Source organism: Poecilia reticulata, linkage group LG2, assembly GCF_000633615.1.
Source record: "Poecilia reticulata strain Guanapo linkage group LG2, Guppy_female_1.0+MT, whole genome shotgun sequence".
NCBI classification, from domain to species: Eukaryota; Metazoa; Chordata; class Actinopteri; order Cyprinodontiformes; family Poeciliidae; genus Poecilia; species Poecilia reticulata.
In genome coordinates this window covers 21,318,374-21,338,505 of record NC_024332.1, presented here as the reverse complement: position 1 = coordinate 21,338,505, position 20,132 = coordinate 21,318,374, and the positions used below count along the sequence as shown (strand labels likewise).

General features: G+C 38.5%; 2 protein-coding genes across 2 annotated transcripts in view; both read right to left on the bottom strand.

Moving 5' to 3' along the window:
* LOC103482389 (SH3 domain-binding protein 4) overlaps positions 1-3,384 on the bottom strand; it is a 28,366-nt gene extending 24,982 nt beyond the window's left edge. Inside the window, exon 1 of the mRNA XM_008438520.2 lies at positions 3,222-3,384. The gene's annotated coding sequence lies outside the window, so the exon portion shown is untranslated. The remainder of the gene's footprint in view (positions 1-3,221) is intronic.
* A 3,055-nt stretch (positions 3,385-6,439) lies between these two features.
* Positions 6,440-20,002, bottom strand: wdr4 (WD repeat domain 4). The gene is made up of 11 exons (XM_008438523.2): positions 19,826-20,002; positions 17,331-17,399; positions 17,108-17,248; positions 16,717-16,873; positions 15,790-15,902; positions 13,696-13,756; positions 13,363-13,467; positions 12,175-12,239; positions 10,989-11,175; positions 10,187-10,256; positions 6,440-7,469 (listed from the first exon to the last, which is right to left on the bottom strand). Exons 1-11 carry the CDS (start codon positions 19,906-19,908, stop codon positions 7,279-7,281), a joined length of 1,242 nt encoding a protein of 413 aa, XP_008436745.1. The 5' UTR covers positions 19,909-20,002; the 3' UTR covers positions 6,440-7,278.
* Positions 20,003-20,132: the final 130 nt, after the last annotated feature.

Sequence of the window (20,132 nt, the reverse complement as noted above, 5' to 3'; positions counted from 1 at the left end):
CGACTGTCCAAGTCAAATAAGCCACACACTCAAACACTACTGTTTATTCTCAGTGGATTCCAGCATTCTTATCTAAAATATATCCAGTGCACAAAGAAATATTATAATTACACAGAAAACAATTCCCAGTAAACAAAGCACTTCCTCCTGTTTGAGTAAAACCAAACCCACTGAGGGGGATCCCACACACAGCCTCACTAATAAAAATCTGCCAAGTGTGGTTTGCATTTTACTCTGACACCGTTGGTTAAAATCCAGTGCAGCCTTCAGAAGTCACCCAATGAGAAAAGCTATACTGTGAAACATAGTGGTGGTGGCACCATCATGATGTGGGGATGTTTTTCTTCAGCTGGGACAGAGAAGTTTGTTAAAGCTGACAGGATGATGGGTTCAGCTAAACTCAGGGCAGTCCAGAAGAAAATATATGTTAGAAGCTGCATATGACTTGAACTGGTATTCAAGTCGTGAGGTTGAACAGCAGCTGAGGTTCAGCTTCTAGCAGACAGTGATACTTGGAACGGTTTAGATTGTTTTCTGAGTTAGAACGGCCCACTTAAAGACCATTCTCACTAAGAGTGCGCAGTTTTCACACTAAAACTTGGCGTACGGAAAAATTTAGAAAAGTGCGGCGCACAAAAAACATGAATCGTTAAGGTTTAGCTCACAGATCCGTGTTACGCAGAAACACCTATTGTGGATATTTCTGGAAACATAAGCAAGGAATCGCATTAACAGAAACATGGCTAATAGCTACGAAATCTGGTAAATTGTTTACATTTGATTCATTTAATCCTATTATAATAAAAGATGAAGGGCAATAATCATCCTTGACAGGTTGCTGTTAAAGTTGTCGTCGTTAAGGACAGAGCTGAGAAGGAAGCTGTAAATGTTTTCTCTTCTGCTTCCTACGCTCTTTGGCAGTAGTCTTAAATTGCCCTTGAAGGCCAAAGTCCTGCAACTTCTAGATCTTTCCCTTGTCATACATACTGGCATTACATTGTGAAACTGCATCACTAGCATGCAGTCCAGCTGTGCAGAGCTTTGTTAATGAGCTGATATTTGAGCGAGGTGTGCTGAAGCAGAGAGACAACTAAACGTTTAGCATATTAGGTAGAATGTGGTCCGAGTCGGGCTTCACAGTGGCGCAGTTGGTAGAGCTGTTGCCTTGCAGCAAGAAGGTTCTGGGTTCAATTCCCGGCCCCGGTCTTTCTGCATGGAGTTTGCATGTTCTCCCTGTGCATGCGTGGGTTTTCTCCGGGTACTCCGGTTTCCTCCCACAGTCTAAAAACATGACTGTCAGGTTAATTGGCCACTCCAAATTGCCCCTAGGTGTGAGTGTGTGTGTGCATGGTTGTTTGTCCTGTGTGTCTCTGTGTTGCCCTGCGACAGACTGGCGACCTGTCCAGGGTGACCCCGCCTCTCGCCCGAAACGTTAGCTGGAGATGGGCACCAGCAACCCTCCYGACCCCACTGAGGGACAAGGGTGAAAGAAAATGGATGGATGTGGTCCGAGTCAGGTGTGGCTCTCATCACCTGACTCTCAAAGGTCAAATATTAAAGCGGCTTGCGGCATGTGAACGCATGACACCAGGAGTATAACAGTCAACAATTGCTTGATTCTAAACAGTCCTTTGCCATACTATGAATGCTGATTTTGCAGTAACAACATATGGATAAACTGGTGTAAGGTTGCACATTGCATCAGATATTTATTAAAATATTACTATAAAAATGAATCAAATTATATACTGTCAGTTGTAGACAAAAAGTGGTTGGAGTACCTAGTTTTAATAAATACGAAAATAATTCTGAGTGGTCAATATTTGATCTGTCAATCACCAAKCAAGGAGTAATTAGTCAATTCCACTTTCTAGGCAATTCATTTGTGCATCAATGAAAAAACAAACCACTGTTTTTTTGTTGTTGTTTTTTTTTTTTTTACCAAATACACTTTTTGGCAAATATTTTTACAACAATATTTCTGTGGACCCCTGTCTACTCACGGTTCAATATCTGTGACATTTTTCTGTGGAAAATAACTCTAGAATGTTTGTGAGAAAATTGTCTATTTTCGGATTTTTACTACAGCGTTTTTAAAATATTTTAAAGAAAATGCAGCAGGGAAATGTGAAATACAATAGCAGAGCTACTTATTCAGAAAACAGCCAATCCAGAGCTGCCATTTATTTTCCTTGATGGTGACCGCCTGTAACAACTAAGAGCTGAAGACATTAGATGATAACTTGCTCAAAATGGACAGCGACCTGTGTTTTCAGATGTTGTCTCAAGTACTCAAGATTTTAGGTATTGTTGTGAGTCTTTATTATTATTATTATTTTTTTTTTATCTTAAAGCAACTGGCGTTTTAATGTAATTAAGCATTTTGTTCAAAAAAAAAAAAATAAACTGAATAAAGAATTGCGTTATTTTGTGTGACTACATTATAGAATGTAAAACAAAAAATAACTTGAGGAGATTTCACATGTTGGACTAAATCCTACAAGGACGCAGAAGATGATCGGGGGCTTTCTGAGCCAAAGTGAGTGTGGGCTGTGGATGGTGTAGATGCTGCAAAGAATAACGGATGATGATGATGATGATGATGATGATGATGATGATGATGATGATGATGATGATGATGATGATGATGATGATGAATCGCTTAAAATTGGCCTTGTGTTTCTCTGGATGCCATGGCAACCGTGCACCCCTCCACACCCCCACTTGAGCTAAAGACAGACYATTAGTATACAGGGAGACCGTCAGGTTGTGGCACCGCTACTTATGTTTATTACAGCTTACCGGAGCCTAAGATGCCTTAGAAGCGCGTTTGAAATTAAGGATGGATTAAAAGTACGAGATAAGAATCGTTGCTTTCGAGCAAAACTGTAGTTTTGCGCCGCTACGACCTAGAGAGGCTACAGCGGTTCCACTCAGAGACAGACGAGAAAAAGAAGCCACGTAGAGCTTCTGTGTAAAAGTATGAGTACAAGGAGGATTTAAAAAAAGATTGTAGGAATCCAACAGATGTCGGTTCACTCTCGTTTTCTTCCCTCTCAGCGGAAAAATACGCACTACTTGCGCTGCCTTTCCCACAGTGAAAAGTTACAGTCGCTCCCAGGTGGAGTAACATTTCTGCTCTCCGCGACAAAAAAAAATAAAAAATCCTCTCCAACAAACATGGAGGAAAATGAGAAATTACAGAAGCTGAAAAATCTTACCTGCCTGAGAGGAGGAGTTCTTGGTTTTATTTCTCACACAATAAAATCAAGACGAAAAGCAAAAACAGCCGAGCAGTCGCAATTCTCGGGCTCCCTCCTGGTGGTTGTGTTGGATGTGTGTGTGTGAGTGTGTGTGTGTGTGTGTGTGTGCACCACTTCACCCCCGGAGGCTTCCAGAGGAAAGCTGCCGAGCTTCGTCTGATGTCACCGGGGCAGGGCGTGGTTTCACTGGCGCTAATTTCCATAAAGACATGATGTCACGCTGTCACTTCTTTAAGTTATTCCCTCTACGCCAACAATTATGTAATTATATATATTAAGTCTAAATAGGTCATATATAATTAATAACATTTTAGACTAAGTTTTATACCTTTTATAAATAAATAAATACATAAAATCACCCAAACTGTTAATTTTCTCACAGTTGGCCAGGGGTTCTTAACCTTTTCGTCTTTTAGCCCCAACTTTTTGAGTCCAAAAAGTTCCCCGTTTTGACATTACCGCTGCGTTCTATTTGTAGTACAAACAGGGAAATTCTGTTTTCTGAGCCAGAAAATTAAATTGTAACGTCCCCCAGAATTCGCACAGCCTCACTCTGAAAGTCGGGGAATTTTTCAAACTCCGACTTTGAGATCCAATAGGCAGCTGCATGAATAAAAGCTGTGGTGGAAACATGTTGAAATTACAAGAAACACTTGCAAGAGTGTGTCTGGAATCCATGTTACATGAAGCACCTGCAACTCTATATGAACAAATTAAGAGAGATGTTGGTGTGCATGTGGAAAGTGATCGCTTTATGAACAAGGGCTAATTGGGGACCACCATTTTGGAACCGGCGTCTATGATAACTGGAACTCGGACGTGACGTCATCCCCAGCTTCAAGTTCCAGCTTCCATTAACAGCCTAATGGTTTACCTAATTTGTCTCATTCAGGTTTGATTTATATTCAATGTCTGAATGGATTAGTGTACAATGTATATGTTTAATAAGCATTTCTTTATCATATATCCAAGGGTAAACATGCACATAGAAAATTCTGAGTAGGCAAAGAATTCATGGAACAAACCTAACTTCGACAAGACTGAAATTAATGGCTCAATAAAAGTGAAAAACTGGGAAATTAGATGAATAAAATTATTTTTGCATAATATAAATTAATTGAAATAAGTTTCAAATTAAATGTTTTGTTAAATAAATAAATACAGGGCAGAACTGTGTCATTTTATCTATTGGGGTGGGTGACCATTTTTGTCTTCATGTTTTCATTTTAAATATACTGCTCAAAAAAATTAAGGGAACACTTAAACAACACAATATAACTCCAAGTAAATCAAACTTCTGTGAAATCAAACTGTCCACTTAGGAAGCAACACTGATTGACAACAGGGACCCTCGTCGGGTCAATCAGTGTTGCTTCCTAAGTGGACAGTTTGATTTCACAGAAGTTTGATTTACTTGGAGTTATATTGTGTTGTTTAAGTGTTCCCTTTATTTTTTTGAGCAGTGTACTACTTCATCACCTTCAAACCCTTGCGGCAGGCTGGTTCTTCTGCTTATTGAACAGCTCATGAACACTTTACTGCTACCAGTGGTGGAAGCTGTACTGTAACTGAATCTCTAAATTATGACATTTTATCTGTGGTTCCTATTATTGATAACCTTTGCCAGTCCACAGGAACAGCACTGGAGTTTCCACAGTGTGTAGAGCTGCCCTTAGCTTCACATTCACATGTAAAACACCAATGAACTTCATTGAGAGATTATGTGGCGACTGTGGCTGTGTGGGTAGAGTAGTGCGATCGGAATGTTGTAGGTTCAATTCCAGCTTCCTCCTGCCACGTGTCGATGTGCCCCTGGGCAAGGCACTTAACCCCAAATTGCCTACCAATCTGCGTATCGGTGTATAAATGTGTTTGTGAGTGCGAATGGGTGAATGTGACTCTAGTGTAAAGCGCTTTGAGTGGTCAAAATGACTGGAAAAGTGCCATATAAGTTCAGTYTATTTACCATTATCTGAAAAACACGTGTAGTGTGGAATGAAATCTCTACATTGCTGGAAAACCTATGGATTTCCACCCACCACCTTACTTTGACACTCCCAAGTTACACCCATTACATCATCAGTTACCTTCAGAAGACACCTGAAGGTGTAAAGAGTTCACCTATTTGTATCATAATCTTAATAACTGTCAGCTCTGCTGTMAAAACCAAAGTTATTGACACCAACATCTTGATTTTAAATATTTTGTATTACACCAAGAAAGTAGAAACAGGTATCTCTGAAAAGATAATGTAAAAGTAGCAGTCATTTACATTTAGTTAGCCTAATAGCATAATTGCTTAAGTCATATTAGAATGTTTTCGGAAAACAAGAAAAAAAACATTTTTAATATTGGAATTGTGCATTGATAATGTGACAGAAAGTTCAACCAGATGTGTTAGACAAGTTTTCAAATAAAGTAAGACGACACTGATTGTATAGCATATATAAAAGTGAATTAGGCAGAATTTGCCTTGACTTAGGCCATTCTGCTCTTACATATAAACACAATAACCAAATCAACGTTGTTTTACTCTCCTAAACATAACCAAGTTGTGTTACTGTCCTTCACATCACGGTGCATTTGCCGTCTGTGCTATTAAAATGAGCAGTTAAGAGCTTTTAAAGGGATCTCAAGTGTTTAAAGATTTCAGTGATTTGTGAGCGCTTCTGGTCCTTAATGGTAATGATATTACCCGCTATGTGCTAAGTCAATACAATGCAGAAACACCTTTTGCTGTAATAACATGCTCAACTGGTTGTWAGTTTAAGGTCAGTGTCCTACTGAAGAATAAAACAACTGTTCCAATCTTTCTTCCCGTATTTTCCTATCTTTGTGTCATTTATCTTCCCAGCAGTTCTCATCACTGTGCAGCCACCACCATGCACTACAGTGTGGATGTCAAAATATCCMTCTGAGCTGTGGATTTTTGCAGCTTTTCAAAAATGACCTCTTGGCTGCTCCTCTGATTAATGCTCAGTGAGACACTCAAAACTTTGAATATTGTTTTATAATCTTTCTTGTTCTGAACTTCTCCATAGCCTTCTTTCTACCTGACCTGTCTGCTGCTGAAGTCTTCATGAAGCAGTTTTTGTTTTTAACTAATGGTGTAMAATCTCAGAGCCTTCACAAAATGGTTTGGTTTATGCTAAAAAAAAAGAGCTTCAGACAGGTGATTCATGAAAGCAGTTTAATTTAATGATCTCATTTAATGAAGCTAAATACAAATGTGTATAATTRGCAAATGCACAATTTTTGCATGATACAGTTTGTACAAGTGTTTATTGCTTGCCTGTCTAACTCCGYTGTAATCGCCCAAGTATATGAGGGAGATTTAACACGCAGACCAGTGATGAACATGTCGTTCTTTCRTGAACTGCTCCAATTCCGACACCCTGTTATCCAAGGGTGTTATCCGCTTGTCCTTTTTGGCCTTCTGGAGTTTCAGAGATCTAACCTCCTCGACCAAGTCCTGCTGGGATCTGACAGCAGAAATTTCTTCTGACAGGAAGTCCAGTAATTTTTCAATGTCATCCATATCCTGCCTGCCCCCCACCCCCCGAGTCTTTTTTGGTCCCATCCTGAACGCATTTCATTCTAGATCATTTGACCAGAACGTCCGGTCCGTTTGGGTAGGTGTGAATGCTAAGATTATTCTGGTCCACCTACAAATCTTGTTGACGTGAACTCTGGTTCGGTTCCAATGAATATGTGAACTTTTAATTTTTAGCGTCATTATAGAATTGAGGGTTGACAGGAATTTTTACAAATAAAATATGCTTTATTATTCCCAGAGCGAAATTAAATGTAATTAAATGCACCAAACATATGATAATGATTCAACAGAATGTATGTGGCTCATACTGGCAAACAGGTTTCTTTCTATGACTATGCCAAACAGAAAAAAAGGTTGAATTTTGTTTCATCTTAAATAGTAAAAATAAACCACCGAATAAAACTGGCATGGCGCACACATTCAAAGTACAAAACCAGAATGATTCTCTTTACTCTTCACTTAAGTAGAAGGCTGAGTCAAAACTTCATCAGGTTCCTTCTTTGACTTCTTAGTGTATTTTGTTTTCTGAGCTTTTGTCCTCTTCAGCTGATCCTCTTCAATCCGCTGCTGCTTTTTCTGCAGATACACTGACACGTTGTCAAAGCTCACTTTATACAGGTGCTCAAAGTGGTTTGTGACACTTGTGAAATCTGTCATGAAAAATAGAGCATGTGTCGGTGAAATGCAATTTTACAGAATAAACTAAACCCCAGTGTCATTGCAGCAATTTCCACAAATGACTTGAAAAGTCTGATTATGATTCATGCAAGCTTGGCTTTTAAGTCGTTTTTCAAAACCTGCTCCTCGAGGCAACATGCACTGCATATTTTATGTATTTTCCTGCTTCAGAATACATAATTTCAGTTGATGGCTGATTAATGAGCTTTTGCTGAGCTCCAATTACCTGAAACAGGTGTGTTAGAGCAGGGGAACATTGAGGCGGTGAGCCTTAAGGACCAGGCTTTGGAAACAAACTAAAGCTGCTTTTCCAGTAGCAAGTGGCTCTCTAACCAATGAATGTGCAGTAGAGAGCAGTAATCGAAAATGTATGTGTGTGACATTTCAATAGTACATGTGTGCAATTTCAATATTTTGTTATTAAAATATGACAAAATGAGTCTTTAGTATATGAGTCTTTAGTAGTGTGTGAGAGACAAGACAGTTTTTGTCCTAATCGGCCCTTCATTGACCACAACTGAACCCTTTATCTTTTTGTTACCGTCAGTTCTTCAGAGACGAGCTGCTAGCTGCGGTGCTAAATCACGGTCATTTCATCCAAAACTTAAAGTGTTCCTGGCGCTGAGTGTGATTAAACTCTGAATTACACTCCTCTACACTGAGCCGCTCTCTTATAGCAGACAGCATGTCCGCAGTTTTCAGTAAATCACGTAAATCACGAGTCAATCAGTGAATGCGGTCAGCGGTCAAGTCGCTTTGGTGCTGTATCAGGCTTGGTCCTGTGATTCTAAACCTTTAAGTAGGTAAGAAAATCTGAAAATCAGGCAGAGCCGCACTGGATCTGCTAATGGAAAATTAATTTGGCCAGGCTAGTAGAAAAGAATCTCAAGATATCACACAGGACACAGCTAGTAATAAGCAGCTACAAAGATTTTAAAACTTTTCTTTAAGCAACACCTATAATCATACAAAAATAAAGATTCAAATTTAGTTATTTGCAGGCTGATAGGAAAATTTTATAAAGTGTCCTCACTCTCCTTTATATTATCTAAATAGTCTTGTCATAAGATTGATCAGCTGGTCTCAATCAGACATTACTCTACAGTCTAAACAGCTGGTGACGGATCCCTGATGCTCGGGTTTAATCTTTAGGCCTTTTAACACTGCGAGGCCCGGCCTGCCCCAGCCACTGTCGACCAAGCCCGATTTCCAGCCCTGCTTGTATTTGCACTGAGCAGAGTGTTGCCTCAAAATTCCTGCTGAAGCGTCAGAGGCCGTCTCTCCAGAGACAATGGACACTTACTCATTCCTTATTGTTTGGCTCCTTCTGTACCTGCTTATCAGCAAAGAAAAAAAAATTCTCAGCTTTACACTAATTAACTAAATCAGCTAAGTCTGCGTTTACACTGCAGCCTAAAGTGACCCAATTCCGATTTTTTTTTATGTATTGCAACCTGTATCTGATCTTTTCATGACAGTCTGAACAGCACAGGTTGGATTCTTTTTCGAATGCAACCCATATCCGATACGTATCCGATTCAAATGCGACCAAACGTCCAAGCTGCATTCATCCGAATTGAACGTCACTGATTCTCAACAAATGTCACTATTCTGTGTCCTGATACGCGCAAGTGGGAATAAAAACAACTATGACGGACTGTAATGAGGATTAAGTTGTTAATATGCTGCTCCGGTTGGACAACAACTTCAAATATGTAAGCTAAGCTCCACYGTTAGCCTCCATGTTTACTTCCGCAAACACTGAGCACTTCTTCTTTTTATGGCGGTTGGCAGAACACTGAGAACGCTGACGCTATTGCGCCCTCTAGTGCGCATGCAGGACACTTTCAGGTCGTTTCCCCGTTCAGACTGCAGAATACATACAGGTCGCATATGTGTGGCAGTGTGAACAGCCCCGGCAAAAAAATCGGAATAGGGTCACTTCAGGCTGCAGTGTGAACACACCCTAAAGTATCTATGTATCACCTCGGACCTGGACTCTCGCTTGGTGCAGCTGAACCATCTTGCAGAAATTCCCCGGCTTGGAACAAAGCAAGATAAGGAAAACCCCTCATTCAGAGAGTTTTGCCCCCTTTTGATAATTGTTTTTGGAGGAATGATACCAAAACTTTGTCTGAAGCTTGTAAATCCAGTCTGCAGTGTAGCAGTCAGATCAACATTAAATCCAAGACATCTGATTAAGAATCAACGGGTGTATATTCAGGAAGTTGTAAAATTATATATGCTCAAACACAGACACCAGGTTTGACCCCAGGTCAGCCTGGCCTGGCCCTGCAGTGCAAAAAGGGCTTTTGTTTTACTTTCTCAACCAAGAACTTACTGGAATCAAAACTGTCCGCTTTAACATCAAAGAAACTATTCTCTTTTCTTAGCAAAGGCAAATGACAAGACCATCTATGCTGATCTCTACAACATCCTTGGTTTATAGCAATCCACCATTTCACACATACAGTGACAACCTGCTGTCACAAGAGCTATGACCAGAACCAGACAGCCAGAATCACTAAAGACAGATTTGACAGACTCTGTATGTTTGTTTTAACCTCCCAGGGTAACACCCTGGGTAACACCCTGGGAGGTTAAAACAAACCCCCCAGGGTTTGTTTTAAGAAACAAAATACATTTGTTTCTTCTTCATGACATCTAGACTTAAGGACAGTGGACTTACTGTCAGTTGTGCTCCATTGCGTTCTGAGGATCTCGGTTACTCTTCTGAGGTCGTCGTTCTCAGTGTCACACTAGAAGAAGAACAAATTTGTAAGCTGCCTGTTTTGAAATAGATTACCAACATTTATATTTTTCTAAACAGGTGAAATGTGAAATGAAAAAAAACTTTTTTTTTAGCTTAGTTAAATTTAGAGGTAAACACATTATACACTAACTGTACTCAGGGATGGAAATTAGCACCCGCCACTGGCCAAATGCAGGTGAAAATATGAAGTGGTGCATAAATTGGAGCAATTTGAACAGAAAAAATTTGAACAGAAAAAAAAACTGCATTCAGTTTGAACAGGCATAGTATTAATTTAGTCAAAGTGGCCCAATTAGAAGAATTATGAGAAAGAACTAATCAGTAAAGTGGTAACACCCAGAGCTAGCAAAATCTGGATAAACGATTGTTTTCAAATAGTATGAGTCTTTTACTCAACTGAGTCAAGAAAAATGACTGACCAACACCACTATTAGTAACTCAAGTTTAAATGCAAGAATTTCAACTTGCCTTTTTTTCTTTCAAAAAACGAACCGAACACCATTCAAGGTAAAGCATCAATTCATACCTTTCCCAACGATGCAACAACTCTGACTGGACAAAACAAGAAATAAATACCAATCCTCTGACTGGTTTATAACCTCACTCCATAAATTAACTGCTATTATAACAATAAAATCATATTAAAGTACAAAATCAGACGAAGAATAGATGTTAAAAATAAAAATATTAATTTGTATCTAGATGTGTGCAACCATACCTCCCAGGAGTTTTTTCTGAATGTGTGGATTTGGAGCGGGACGTCGCTGGAGTCCAGTAGCACCCAAAGCCGACCTGTCGTGTCAAAGCCTATGTCCATGGGACGGTGGAGAAAGTGGAGTTTACTGTGAAACCTCAGCTTCTCTTCACTGGTTCGCTCCAAGGTGAAAATGTAAATGTTCATCAGTCTGAGAACACATACAAAAAGTCAAAAGCATAAAAGACTCTTACTAATTGGGCAATAGTAAGAGTCTATTGCCCAATAGACTCTTACAGGTAAACGCTGTTTAGACAGCGTTTACCTGGCCTAAACGCTGTCATTGGTCTCTGCAGACATGTTCTAAACAAACTGATTTGTAATGTGACATTTGAAGCTGCAGGTCAACCCTGTGGCTTCTGCTTTAAAAGCCCTGTCCACTTTCACACAACCCTAACCACAGGCTCAGAAGCTTAACATTTCCACCAGTGGGTTGAATAAAAGGATGCAAGCAGCGTTCAGACAACAGTCCTAGCGGAGCTTGAGGAACAGTGTGGTAGGGGTCTTTTGCTCGTCTCCCTGGTGGGACACTTTATGCAACATACAGAACTTCTGGTCTATATCCTGGGAATTGGCTTTGTGCTGTTAAAAAAAAAAAACTTTTTCAGCTTCTGGTGTACAAGATTGTGAAGGAATGTAAAGACAAATTGATGTAGAGTTCACACAATGTAACAAAAATAATGCAATTTTGGGCACAACTGAATAGTGACAAATGTGGGAAATGGTCAATTTTGAATTCAGCTAGTTTACAGTGTAAAACTGAGCTTGTTAATTTACCAGGCTTTGTTTTGCTATTCGCACACTTTTATTATTGATTTTGAGCAATAAGAAAAGAGACACTTAGTTACTTATCACCACCACAACAAGGTCCATAACTTTAACTGTAAATGCTACAAGGAAACAGAATTTTCCATTTTGGACACAGTATTGTCAGCTGCAAACTGAATATACATACAACATGCGACAGTTCTCTATTGAGAAGAAAGAGGGGCAGGACATAAGAATAAAGGCATCCATGACAGTGACAGACAGCATTCAGACATGTTAATGGTTAGTTAAGTGTAAGGGTCAGCCTGTAGAAATGAATGAAATATGAGTTAAAGTCAAAGCAAAGTCCCTGTGAAGATAGAAAGACACACTCTGCACTCACCCGTCACACAACACAGCTACATCACGGCCACCTGGGGAACTGCAGATACGAAACACAGCTGCATTCTGGAAAGTAAAGGCAGATTTAGAGATTTAACTGATAGTATACCGACAGGGAAAGAAACGGCAATCTTTCATTAAAAGCAAATATTTCTGAAACTTTAAAAGGGCACAATGTATGCATGCTGTTATTTATTTGCCATTTTATGGCCACTCTCAGATGGCTAGGCAAAACAATTATGACATCAATACCAATAGAAACTAAAGCTGCAAGCAGCACTGGAGGCCGTCGCAACTCAGCGCCGTGGTCGTCTATGCTTAGTGGATGTGGTTTTAATATTACATCACGTAGAAGGAGAAGCAGGAACAACCTTAAGTTCTCACTCATTGTTTTTTCTCGCTCTCTATGTTGGCTTTATGTAACACACAGACTCGTTGCCCTAGCAACTGACAACGCCACTTTAAGTATCACGATTCAGCACCAAAAACACTCAGACATAGAACAGAACATTCGGTTTGTTACAGTTTTATGTTTTTAGGCTTGATGTGTATTTTGCGATTATTAATAAATGGTAGCTACTGCTGCTGTTATTAGCCAAGCTAATACAGCAGTGGTTGATTCGCTAATTTAAACACCTGCTTTACTGATGAGCTGTCAGTTTGTGTGTAAGTCGCCTTTTTTATTTTTAAGCTGAACCAAAACACACCTTATTCCACAGCACATCTGTGTGTTAAGTTTGTAAAAGTCAAGCAAGCAACTGACCTACTTTCCTGTCACTCCCCATTTTATGTTATGCTGCAAGGGGTCTATAGTTTAAAATAACATTGGACCTCATTTAAGAATATCACAATATATATCGTGTATCATGATATAGCAAAATTATATCGATATGAGCCCTTCTTAAAAGTAGTGGAATTTAATGTGAAAGACCAAAACAAAGTGGTAAAACAATTGTGAAGCAAAAAGAAAATTATATATGATTTAAAAAATGTTTTACAAACAAACTACAAGACAGAAAGCAGAGATTTAAAATATGAGACAATTACTGAACTATTATTTAGTGAATAAAAATTAAACTATACTTTGTATCTTAAAAAATATTAAGTTATAATCTATTGTATTTGCCTTAAAATATATAACGAGCAAAAGTAACTTTTTTTTTTTGCAGACAATATTTTATCTTCTTACATTTCCTTTGGCAGCATCAGAGCACAGATTGTCTCCAAGCTGTCCAAGATCCCAGCTTTGCAGTTTGCGACCAGATTCAAACTCCCACAGCTTCACTGTTCCATCCTGACAAACATAAGATTTGACAGGCTCATTATTACAGAGTTTTACAAGTTTAAAAAAAAAAAAAAATGAAAGTATCCAAAACAAGTGAAGAACGCATTTCACACCCCTACATTTTTATAACTCCTACAACTCTCATTTGAAAGTGCATGCCTCAGAAACCAAATTTAGTATCAGTATTGCAAACAACAGATTACCTAAACAAAGGGAAACACACACACACATGCATACCCCTGATCCGGACAGCAGCCAGTGTGGATGATTTGTTGGGATCTCTAGTGTACTGACAAACCTGATAGAAAGAACAGTACAACTTTATCAATCAATCAATGACTTTATTTTGGTAAATTGTCCACATTAAACACAGAAAATAACAAAAAACAACAATAAAGAAACCCATAATTTACTAAAAAAGGAATAGGCTGAAGCCAAGCTTATTCTTCCCTACCCTACTTTATACCCAGCAACCTACCAAGATATCTTCATAATGCATATAAATCTACATAACAGCGTAGATTTATATGCTTGGTGAGCTCTTTTAAAGCTCACCAAGAAAGGACACAACTTAAAATCATCATTCAATTCATTTCACAGTTTCACACCAACAACTGAAACACATCTAGACTTTACCTGGCTCGTCTCTTTTGTACATTCAAATATAAACAAACATCGCAAACAAAATTTATTCTCTCTCAATTTAAATAATTTCTGAATACCAGAAGGAAGACTTTTGCTCAATGCTTTATGCATTATTTCCAGTACTTTTATATAAACAATATCTTTAAATTGTAACGCTTTACTTTGAATGAAGAGTTTATCAGTTGGTTCACGGTATCCCACCTTATCAATAAGCCTTATAGCATTTGTTTTACTTGCATTTCCCCAGATTTCTGAACAATAAGACAAATAAGGCATAACTAAAGAGGAATATGTAATATGCAAGCCTTTAACACTTACTGTGTTATTTTATTAACGCATCACTTCTACACACCACCAAAGAGCAAACATGTCAAATTTAATCTGATTTACAGAGTTAAGTCTGCCTGCGTTCACCATGATACACTGCAGCATGGAAGGAAAAAGAAGGAACAAGAATAAAAGGAATCCCGATAACGGCCCTACTTAGTGATTATACGTTACAGGAAGAACAGCAGATCCCAGAAGACTCCATAACATAAGCTTTCTCAAGTCCAGGCAGGAATTGGCTCAAATTAGTAGAATAAGAGATGCATCTAAAATTATGAGGTGGTGTGCCTATGATTCAGATTTTGCACCAAATAGAATTGATAACAGATTCAAGTTATGGATCTCAAAGGATTAACTACCTATTATTCATTTGTCCACAAAGGGGTATTTCAGAGTTTTGAAACCTTAAAGAAGGATGATGGACTAGAAAAAGACGATTTTTTTAGGTACTGAGAAAAAGTGATTCAAGTTTCATGGGGGTATTTCTATCACTAATTAACCCCAGATCAGACAGAAGAATTATCCCTAAATTATATAATGCCATACAGCTATCAAAACATGAGAATACAGAATACATAAAGAGGAAATGGGAAAAGGAAATGAAGGTAAGAATCTCACAAGAAAGCTGGGAGGAAATATGTACACCGCAGTGGGCCTCGACCGGATCAAACACATGGCGGGAGTTTTGCTGGGAAAACATCGCACGATTTGTTGCTACACCCATTCAGAGACGATATCAAAGAAACGGGGACGCCTGCTGGAGACTCTGTGGGTCTAAGGGAGCTACTGCCAGGTAATGAGACCATATTGGGAAGAGCTCCACAAACATATTGAAAATATATTCAATGTAAACACTCCATTCAAACGTTGTACTTGGGCAACGTACAGCTGGACACATGGACCAATAAAGACCAAGTAAAAAAAGGAAAATATTATAAGACCTGGACCAAATGGACTGAGTATGTAAAACCAATTAGATCTGACTTCATTTGATTGTACTTGTGAATTATGGGTCCTGTCCTTTTATGTTCTTGTGGTTTTTATTGCTCAAAGTGGTGCAATCCCCATTTTTGTTAATTTTTGTCATCATTCACAACTAAAATTAGTAATAGTCTGTAAAAGAAAATACCAGAAAGGCAGCATGGACAAAATCATTTGGACTATCTGCTTCCATCCTCATATACAACCTTAAATGGGTAAAGCTGTAATTAATGAATGTGATGGAAATCTGTCTTTCTAAATAAAAAAGTAATAATAATAAAACACAACTGTAAATCTTATATGAAATTATACAGTCGAATAGATTTGTTAGTTATCCTAGTAAGTACAGCCAGTTCTACTTGTGTTTAATGTACTCACTGGTGATGCCCTAAGCAGTAAGACTGGATGTTGTACGGGGACCTGCGATGGCTCACTCTGATCTTCTCATCACGGTCAGCTGTAATGATGTATTGGTCGTCTGCAGATATGGTCTAAAACACAGGGATTGGAGCAGTTAGTCCATATTTAACCCATCCAAACATTCAAACTTAGCCACAAACCCTAAAAGTAAAATCAACAAGAGCAGATAAAAAGCAACTGGTCGAGGCAAGTTTTAACCTGGACTGACTGAGTCACGATTTAAAACAAAAAGAAAGTTGCCATCAAATTTAAGTCTGTTTTTATCCAGAATACCAATATGCTTGAGGATAAAAATTTTTAAAAGCTTAATGTTCCTGGGGAGGACCAGATGCAAGTTAAACTTTGGAAACCCCCCCAGAAAAAAATCTATTTGATGGCAATGTTTATGAAACTCCACTCACAATTTACGTAACTCGATTCATTCTGATCTATTTATAATATTCATACAAATAATAAAGAGAACCAAGTTTTGCTACTTTGTTTTACAGTATTGGTTCTGTAATACTTAGTTCTAAGTAAATCAAAATTTAATCAGTGCTTTGTTAAAAAAAAATTTTATGAAACAAAAAATATAAACTATATTGCTCTATCAGTCTGTAATTGCACGATTCCATATTAATTCATACAGTTGGGTTTTTTTAAGATACTAAATCAGTAGCCGTGGTTCAAAAATGATCCCATATTGTACAATTATTGTAGAAATAGAAATCAGTCAGCATTAAAATTGGCCATGATAAGCTTTCTAAGTTTTTTTGTCACCACCAAAACCAACTAATTAAACACAACTGTTCATACAAGATGAGAGACAGGTGGACATATTTAGAGACTGGTTGAAAGTTAAACACTCATCTTAATCCCTCATCATCCATAATATTTGATCCTTACCACAGCAAGTAACATCGAAAGGTGACCCATCTTCAGCTCGCCGTCCTTCTCTGGCTCAACCACAGAAAAGGAGTAAACATCTCCAGACTTGTCAGCCACCAGCAGCTCATCTTCAGCCTGGCTGAATACTAGTGATGTGCACCTCCTAACCACCCACCTGTGGGCGATTCAAACACATTCACATTTAAAAATACTTTATTGAGCAAAAGAGAATTTGAATCTTGGTTTAGCATATTAATTCTAGATCTCCTGTGAAAAGCTCAGCATGGTGACTGGCTGGAACACAGCTGGACTGAGGAGTCAAATGAGCAGCTGCAGTGAAAGCTGCTTACAGAGGAGTAGATGCTGACCGTCCACAGACCGAACCAACACAGAAACATCTGATGTTTACCTGATGCTAATGCAGTGCCATGAAGGTTCACACTGAAACAGGATCAGTCGCTTGGTGTCATCAGTTATTGCCACCAATTTGCCAGATGAAGACACTGCAAAAGCAAGGACCGTGTCACTTCCGGCCTCCTCCGATGCATCACTGAAGAAAGAAAAGACGAGGCTATGAAATCAGCACCACCTTTGATATTAGTACGAATGGTTATCCAATGCGCCGTCTTTACCTGCTATTTACATCCTTTGCCGTTTTTATCCTCTTTTCAGCACGGCTGCAGTCAAACACAAACGGTTCTCTACAACACAGAAACGTTAATGTATTACATCTGAATTATTGCTGTCATAGTGGCACATGAAATGATGATCACTTAAAAGAATTGGCAGCAGAAAACAGTGCAGTTTAGTACCAACTCCACGATTTCTTCTATCCACATCGGAAAACTTCATGTGGAAATACATAAATATTTTAGACTTAGTCTGTTGGTGTAATAAATTAAATCAAACCTCCCTGTTGAAAGGAGGCTATTTATCTCCACCATCACTATGTGCTTGCTGAGGTTCGATGTGAAGGTCAACAGCCAAAGCCTTCCAGCTCACCTGGCAGTTCCCAAACTGGACTAAGGAAGAGTACAAAGATGTAATGTGGGTATATCACTACTGTGGCAAAGGGTGTGGTGGAGAGGAGACTCAACACCGTGGGCTGCTGTAACTTACACTTACCAGAAATTAAATTTCCAACAATCCCAGTTGCAACAAGTTTATAAAACTGATTAATATTTCATCGGAATAAGTTGGAGCCAACATCAAGGGCACACAGAACTGGAAAGCACCAGGGCCAGACAAGCTTCAAAATGTCTGGATCAAGAAGTTCACAGCTGCACGCCACCAACTTGGTGTCCATATAAGATCTAATGCTCTTGTTAAGGACATTTAAAACAAGGTCCTCCAGATCGGTGCCAAACTTCTATGTTTTCTTAGTAGATTCATATTTCAGTGCTTTAGAAAGCAGAACAAAGTTTAATTTTGAAGGATCCTGAAAGGCAAGAATTACAACGTGCCTTAAGTTACTGTTAAACTTGCCACATTTTCTATGAGGAATATTGTTTAGTTCATGCTGATGTCAGTTTGTGACTTAATTTGCGACATAAAGTTCTTGGGGGGGAAACATGATCAGTATCTCCACAGTTGGGTAAAAACCAGCTAGTCAATTCTGGGAACTGTTAGAATTTGAGATGACCCATTTCATTCACTGCCCATTGATTCTGATGCCAGTTGGTGTAAGTGAGGAAATATTGCAACATTTATGGAATTTATTTTCATAATTTAACACAGAAAGAGTGCATAAAACAAAATTTCGAGGGAAAATAATAGATGCTAAAAATGAGCTGAATACCTCACATTAAGTACGTCTGTAATAAAGTATCAAGAAGTATTTCAAATACGCCCAAAGCAAGATATTATCTGAATAGTACTGCAGTGGTGAAAGTCCTGCATTGTTCAATGATCCAGCCATATTTACATTGTTGTGCAGAAGTGTAGGGCAGTACATATAAATCAACATTACAACTACTAACAGTATTGCAAAAAAGAGCCATCAGAGTAATGCACAATGCTGCTTTTCTTACACAAACAACACTTAGGAAATTACCGTCCTGTTTATCTTCTTCCACAAGTTTCCAAAATCCTGGAAAAAATATTCAACAGCCCTAGACTATTTTATTGAAGAAAAACAATAAAATCAACTATTTGTGAATAGTCAATATGGCTTCCGAAGAAAACAATCAGTGTCACATGCACTAACTGAACTTATTGAGGATATTACTAACTTTATTATGAAAAGAGATCTAAGAGAAAAAAAAAAAAGCATTCGATACTATAAATCATGACATTTTAATCAGTACATTGGAACAGTTTGGGATCAGATGAAATGCACTAAATTGAGTGAAATGTTACTTAAAAAAAAGGAAACAATTTGTGAAGATGGGAAAATGTCAGTCTGAATGTTTGGACATTGTGTGTGGCGTTCCTCAAGAATCAGGGTTGGAACCAAAATTAATGACATTAATGACGTCATCAATTCTACGATTTATTTTATTTGTTGATGATACAAATATTTTAGCTCCTGGAGAGAATCGACAATAACTTTTGGAAATTATTACCTCAGAATTCATTCAAATTAAAAGCTGGGTTGATATGAATAAAATGAATACTAAATTTGACCAAGACAAAATCCATGATATTCTCTAACAGTTAGGAATGTGGCTATTGGCGTGACTTCAACATTAAAAAACTGCTTATAAAACTTTCTTTCTTTCACCAGCATGTGTTATTATGCTGGAGGTTAAAATGTAAACATAACTACAGCTCACACATTTTGTGATACTGAATCGACTTCTATGAATGTATGTATTAAAAAGCTTAGTGCATGAGGTACACTGCACTCACCTACAATACCAAACCTACTTGAATTTTCTAAGAATTACATTATTTTTGGAACCCTGAGAAAAGGGGGAAAAAAACTTGAAAGGTTATTGAATGTAATAATTGTCATGGGCAAATATATTATTCGCAAATGTTCTTTCCACACTTTTCACAAGGAACTCTACCACAATGATATGTGGATTCCAGCTCCTTTCCTTGGGGAAAAAACAATGCAAAAACAACTGGGAGACAGAAAAGGTTAATAGAACAAATAGTCAAAAATAATTAAATCAGTTCCAACCTGGGCTCTTTGGTATGGACCGCTACGAGTTTACTGCTGCAGGTTGACAGAAACCACTCCCCACAGAAACCCAAACAAGCCATAGCTCCCGGTACCGCACTGAACGCGCTTAGTTCTTGTTTTCCACGTGGAGAATGCGGGGATGAACTCCACAGGAAGTACGTCACGGTCACTTGCAATGTCACGTCCGCTTTGGGCCTGTCAAAAACACACAATCCCCGCCCCTTCACTCACAAAACGCCCTCTTGTGGATGCAGAGTGAAGCAGGGAGGAGTGGTCTGCAGGGGGCGCAGTCTGCAGTGTTTTC

What these genes read in the sequence shown, in the direction of transcription:
- wdr4 (XM_008438523.2), bottom strand. Translation starts at nt 19,908, where the DNA reads ATGGCTTGTTTGGGTTTCTGTGGGGAGTGGTTTCTGTCAACCTGCAGC. An exon ending in CTGATGCTGCCAAAGGAAAT is followed by an intron (nt 12,240 to 13,362) that starts GTAAGAAGATAA and finishes TTTACTTTCCAG; the next exon opens with AATGCAGCTGTGTTTCGTAT. An exon ending in GTAGCTGTGTTGTGTGACGG is followed by an intron (nt 11,176 to 12,174) that starts GTGAGTGCAGAG and finishes ATGTGTTCTCAG; the next exon opens with ACTGATGAACATTTACATTT.